Source organism: Lathyrus oleraceus, chromosome 3 (genome assembly GCF_024323335.1).
Source record: "Lathyrus oleraceus cultivar Zhongwan6 chromosome 3, CAAS_Psat_ZW6_1.0, whole genome shotgun sequence".
NCBI lineage: Eukaryota > Viridiplantae > Streptophyta > Magnoliopsida > Fabales > Fabaceae > Lathyrus > Lathyrus oleraceus.
Genome location: NC_066581.1, coordinates 99020550 through 99026851, shown reverse-complemented (window position 1 = coordinate 99026851; position 6302 = coordinate 99020550). Strand labels below are relative to the sequence as shown.

General features: G+C 39.6%; 1 protein-coding gene across 1 annotated transcript; it reads left to right on the top strand.

The window, feature by feature from the left end:
- Positions 1–628: 628 nt before the first annotated feature.
- On the top strand, positions 629–1513 carry LOC127129888 (uncharacterized). Its single transcript, XM_051058997.1, has 2 exons — positions 629–1187; positions 1242–1513. The coding sequence occupies exons 1-2, from the start codon at positions 629–631 to the stop codon at positions 1511–1513; spliced, it is 831 nt and encodes a 276-aa protein (XP_050914954.1).
- Positions 1514–6302: the final 4789 nt, after the last annotated feature.

Below are 6302 nucleotides of genomic sequence, written 5' to 3'. Positions count from 1 at the left end.
TATGCACCAGACAAAGTGTTATTATGAAAGCCATAGATTTCGGTTGCCATTTAGAATTCTATTCTGTTTTGGTCAGAACCTAACTATGAGTTGGGATGGATGTTACAAAACAAGCCTTCATCATATCTGGTTTCTCAGAATTACGTAGAATTTTTTGAACTTAAGACATTCAGCCAGCCATCAAGCACATTAGTTATCTATTGATATGGAAACCACACTTGCATTCATGAGAATTTGTTATGATCATTCTCTTAACACACATGTCTTTGTATTTCCAAGTGTTTTTAATTCTTGATTCTTGTTATTTAAGTCGTCTCTAAATATAGATACCAGTAGAGGTGGACATGTTTCTTACAAGTTTCCTGAAGTCAACCTGGATTCCCTTCTCGAGATGGTTGAAAGATCCCCTCCTGACAACTTGGAAATTTTCAAAAGAGATGAAGATTGTAGGTTACCTCAAACCTCCCCTCAGCAAGTATCAACACAGTGCACTTCACACTCTGCTATAGTTCTACAATCCTCCTTTGTGGTTCTTTACCTTCCTAGATTATTAGTTGGCACCAACTTTTGAAGAATATTCATTTATTCTAGGAATCCCTATCAAACTTCAAGTTCCTTTCATGCGTCTATGGAGGTCCCTGATTCTGAACTTATTACTACTGCCCTTTATTTGGGAAAATATATGGTGGATGCTAATCTAAAGACAAAAGGAGGACTCCCTGGGTTTCTTCTAAGCTTCCTTTTGACCACTCTGGATGCTTTGGCTAAGGAAGAGGATTGGAAGGTTTTCAATACTATTTTAGCTTGCAGTATCTATGGCATTGTTTTGTTTCCCAACATGGTTGATTTTGTCGATATGAACGCCATTCGTATCTTCATGATAGGGAACCCTGTGCCAACACTTCTGGGAGACGTTTTCCATTCCATTCACTCCAGAAATCACAAGCAGAGAGGTGGTTTAGTATGGTGTTGCGCTCCGCTTTTGTATCATTGGTTCCGAAATCATCTCCCTTGCAAAGGAGTGTTTGCAGATAACAAAGAAACCTCGAAATGGTCTAAGATATTGATGGGGCTTACTTCTAATAACCCGGTGTGGTATAGCTTGAGGTTGGATAGAATGGAAAGGTCTGAGGTGATTGTGAGTTACGGAGAATTTCCCAATGTGCCACTCATGGGAATTAGGGGAGGTATAAACTACAATCTTGTGCTATCTCAAAGATAATTGGGCTATGCTTTGAAAGGATCTCCAGAGGATAAAAGCATACAAGAATATTTGTTCTACAATGTGACCGATGATGTTGAGATGATGAAGAAGGTTGTTAAGGCTTGGAACCATATTTCATGCAAAGGAAAGGAATTCTTTGGCAAGAAAGATTGTATTGCTTATCCTCCTTATACATACTGGATCAAAGAGAGAGTTCAAACTGTCTTGCTTCCTTTTCCAATCGAAAAGCCATTATATCCTCAAGAGCCGGATCACCCTGATTTTGTGCCTAGAGAATACTTAAATTAGACTTTGCTTTTGAATAAGAAGTTGAAGCAAGAAAAGGAAGATTTAAGCATGCAAGTTTTCAGCTTTAGGTAAGAAAGGATGCATTTGGCTCATAAACTCAGAGAAAGGGATGAATTGCTTGGCAACTATGGTCTTGCTATGGATGGAAGAATCAGAAAGAAGACTAAAGTCAATAGAGTTAGAGGGGATACCTCTACAGTTATCGAAGAACAAAAGAGAGCTCTTGAAGATGTTGAAGAGGAAATCAAGCAAAAGCATCGAGAATGCGAGTCACTCAAAGTCACCAAAGCCAAGATGGAGAAGAAGTACAAAGAAACGATTAAAAGATTGGAGAAACAGCTGCAGGACAAGAATGCCCAATTCAAATAAGAAAATACTCAGAGGATAGGGGTGGAAATCCAGCTCAAGGGGAGTCACATTAATATGGAGAAAGATGTGGGGGAGATTGCAATCCTTAAAGCTCAGTTGAGAGAGAGAGAGAGAGAGAGAGAGAGAGAGAGAGAGAATGCTCCTTTACAAATTCAACTCCCAGAATGCAACGAATGTGAGAAGTTGATTGATTAGTGTAGGTATTTGGATGGTATGATTTCTCGGAAAGATGTGGTTATCCAAAACCTTGTCCAAAAGCACAATCAGGAAGGAACAAAGAAGATGTTTGAAGAATCCAAAGCTTGGAGTCTAAAGTATCTCAAGAGTGGAGGACCTTTGACTTATGTGGATTGGAAGATCTAGTTTGGTCCTTTTTGTTTTTCATGTATTAAATCACCATCAGGATTGTTTATGGGATCTTTTTGATTTTCACTCTTGATTGTATGCTTACCCTTTTTTGTAAGAACTATCTATGCTACTCTGGTTTGTTAATGAAGTAGACGTTCAGTCTATCCAAGTGTTCATTATCTATCTTCTATTACTTTTCTCTTATATAACTTGAATCAAAATTTTAAGATCTTGGAAATACATATATATGTCATTACATGTATTACACTCATTCATGCACTCATACGATATTCATAACAGGTTTTCTGGTCAGACTCCTCTTATTGACTTTGCTCTTCTTAGCAGAGATTGCAAATTCAGTCATTCATCGTTACGCCACAAGAAATAATCAAAGACGTCAGATGGATCAAATCTAGGCTAACATTGACGAAATTAGGAACCAAATGGATACTAGGATGGCACAGTTCATGGATGCCATTACCAATGTGACTCGTAATCAGGAAGAATTAAGGGCTCTTGTGGAGAGACCTCGTGTTGAGAATGAACGACCTGAGTTGATATTCAAAGATGTTTCTATGGGGCAACCCCGTCCCAATATTGCTATGAATTTTGTTGGGATGAATTTTAATGATCAACATGTTAATGGTTATCATGCTCATAACCAGGGTCTGCATGGAAATTTTCCACCCCTCCACCACCGATGTACAATCACGGGGCACCATATCTCATTGTTGGGGACATGCAGAGACACCCCAAGATAAAGAGAAGCCCTCAAATACAAGATTTAGAAATGGACCGTAACAAAGGTATGTATTCATTGCATAACAGTGATCTAAGCGTTCATGTTGATGATAAGAAGTACCGTCTATTGGAAGAAAGGTTTAAGGATAAGGTGTTTTAGGGATGGACACTACTGACCTGGGACTGGTGCCAGGGGTAAGGGTTCCACCTAAGTTCAAAGTTCATGTCTTCAACAAATATGCTGGTACAACTTGCCCAAAGACATACGTCAGAGCTTATTATCACAAGATGTCTGCTTACTCTGAAGATGAGAGGTTGTTAATGCATTTCTTCCAAGACAACCTAACTGGGGCATCTTTGGAGTGGTATATGCATCTGGAAAGAATGTACATCAGAAATTGGAGAGATTTGGTGGAAGCATTTGTAAAGCACTACCAATACAACATTGACATGGCACCAAATAGGACCGAATTACAATGTCTAACTCAGGGACCTAATGAGTCATTCAAGGAATACACTCAAAAATGGTGTGAACTAGCGGCTAAAGTTCAACCTCCATTGATGGAGAGAGAACTGGTTGATATGTTCATGGGTACTTTACAAGGCCATTACTATGACATAATGGTGGGTAGTACTTCTACTAGTTTTTTCGATTTAGTAATGGCTGGAGAGAGAATCGAAGTCGGTCTTAAGATGGGTAAAATACAGTCACCCACCACTGGGAATTCTGCAGGTGGAGTTTGTAAGAAACTGTTCAGTGGTTACCCTAAGAAGAAGGAAGTTAATCAAGTGTTGCTTATATTTAGAGAGGCAGAGGTAGACGATAATATCAACCACAACATCAACAACACTACCAACATCAATAACATTATCAAATCAACATTCGTGTCAACAACAACAGGTGAATGTCGTGGCCATTCCAGTCACTGCAACTCTTCAACAACAACAACCACAATATCAACAACCACAACAACAACAAATCGCTCCTCGTTGCAATTACAATCAACCAAGACAACCCATGATTGAGAAAGTGTTTGATCCGCTCCATATGACTTATTCTCAAGTACTCCAGCATTTGTTACATTTAAAGTTGGTTAATCTAAGGGGCATGCCACCTCCTCCTAAGAGGCTCCCTGCAGGTTATAATCCTAATGCTCACTGCGAATTTCATTCTGGTGGTATAGGCCACAATGTGGAGAATTGTTGGATTCCAAGGCCATTCAGTTTACCCCGGACAATGGACCTAATGTCATTCAAAATCCGATGCCAACTCATGGCGAACCTACTGTTAATATGGTGGAAGAATGTGAAAGTTTGAACTTGGTCATGGATGTGAATCTATTATCTACTCCTTTACCGTGTATTAAGATCTACCTAATCCAAAGCGGAGTTTTTCCTGGATGTCCCCCAATTTGTTGTGAATTCCAGAATCAGCCTGAGAGGTGTGTTAGTCTGAGGATTGGAATTCAAAATTTGACCAATGAAGGTATTCTACAGTGTGACAAGATCATGAAAGACGAGAGAGTTGCAGAGAAGGAGGTGGCAGTGATTTCCATTCCATATACTCCTGCAAATATTCTAGCACCTACCAGACCTACACCTTTGACAATTACATTGCCTGGTCCTATCCCTTACTCCCGCGAGAATGTTGTACCTTGGTATTATGGGTCAGATGTCTATTACCATGGAGTTAGGCAAGAAGGGAGACGATCCAAAGACAAACCAAGTGAAGACACAAGTTTGAATATTGACAACTCTGCCGGTATATGAAGAATTACCCGAAGTGGTAGGGTATATTCTCCACAAGATATCTAAGATAATGTTGATACCTTGGCAAGGGCCAAGGGTAAACAAGTGGTGAGTGACAATTCAGGGTTCTCACAAGTTAATGCTTCAAATGTAGTACCTGGGACATCTTCGTCCAAAAAAGTTGAGGAGTTATTGAGATTGATCAGGAAAAATGGTTATAAAGTGATAGATCATCTGGGTCAAACACCATCCAAAATTTCAATCTTGTCCTTGTTATTATGTTTTGAAGCTTACAGGAACCCCTTGATGAAGCTATTAAGTTCTGCTTTTATGCCACAAAACATCACGGTCAACCAATTAGAAGGGGTTGTGGCCAGTATTTCCGCTGATAACAGCTTAGGTTTCACAGACTTTGATCTTCCCCCAGGAGGGCGCAATCACAACAAAGCCTAGCACATTTCAATGGAATGCAAAGGAACTACGTTATCCCGCGTGTTGGTAGAAACCGGATCATCCTTGAAGGTGCTTCCTAAATCTACCCTAATGAAGATTGATTATGCAGGAGTAAAATTGCGCCCCAATGACTTGATAGTCCGATCCTTTGATGGGTCTCGAAGAGTTGTTTTTGGTGAAGTAGACTTACCTGTCAAAATTGGACCCCAAGTCTTCGATACGACATTCTTCGTTATAGACATACAACCCGCATACTTTTGTTTGTTAGGACGGTCGTGGATTCATGGGGCAGGTGCTGTAACATCTACATTACATCAGAAAATGAAATTCCCAAGTGATGGTAGGATTGTTACTGTGTGTGGCGAGGAAGAGTACATGGTGAGTCATCTGACATCTTTCTGATATGTAGAGGTTGAAGGGGAAGTACATGAAACTCCATTTCAGGCATTCGAAATAATCCAAATGATCAAAACCCCTCTTTTTGAGGATAAAAGGCATGTAGCTTCCATGTCTTCATTGAAAGACGCCAGAGTAGTGGTTGAAAGTGGTCACCCCAAAGGTTAGGGTCGTGTGTTAGATCTTCCTTTGAAATTTGACAAGTTGGGCCTCAGTTTCAATACCTCCCGGCAAGGCATAGCTCCCCAAGCTCAAAGATTCTCACTCCGATGAGATTTACAAGTGTCAGATTCATCAATAATGATCAGGCCAATGCTGTTCGTGATGATGATGAAGATAGTGATTATGACATCGACAACTGGATCCTACCAAGTGTTCCAGATGAAGAACTTCGCAATTGGACCGTAAAGGAGATCACCCAAGTAACATTTAATCAAGAGTAGTTTCCTTATGTTTTCTTATCATACAATAATTCCCACGCTCTACCCAAGGCGTGGTGAGTCATGTAGGGCCACCTTGTTTCATATACAATTTTCTATCATAAAATAAATGACATTTTCGCATTCAAAATTTTTGATCCATGCTTTTCTATTTTTTTCTTTTAGCTTTTCCTTTTAAAAATGGCAATATTTTATTTTTACCAAACATTTCCTAAAAAGCATAAAAACATCATTAATGCAGATCCATGTCTGCCTCGGATCCCATTGATAACGATTTTGCTATCACTCATTAT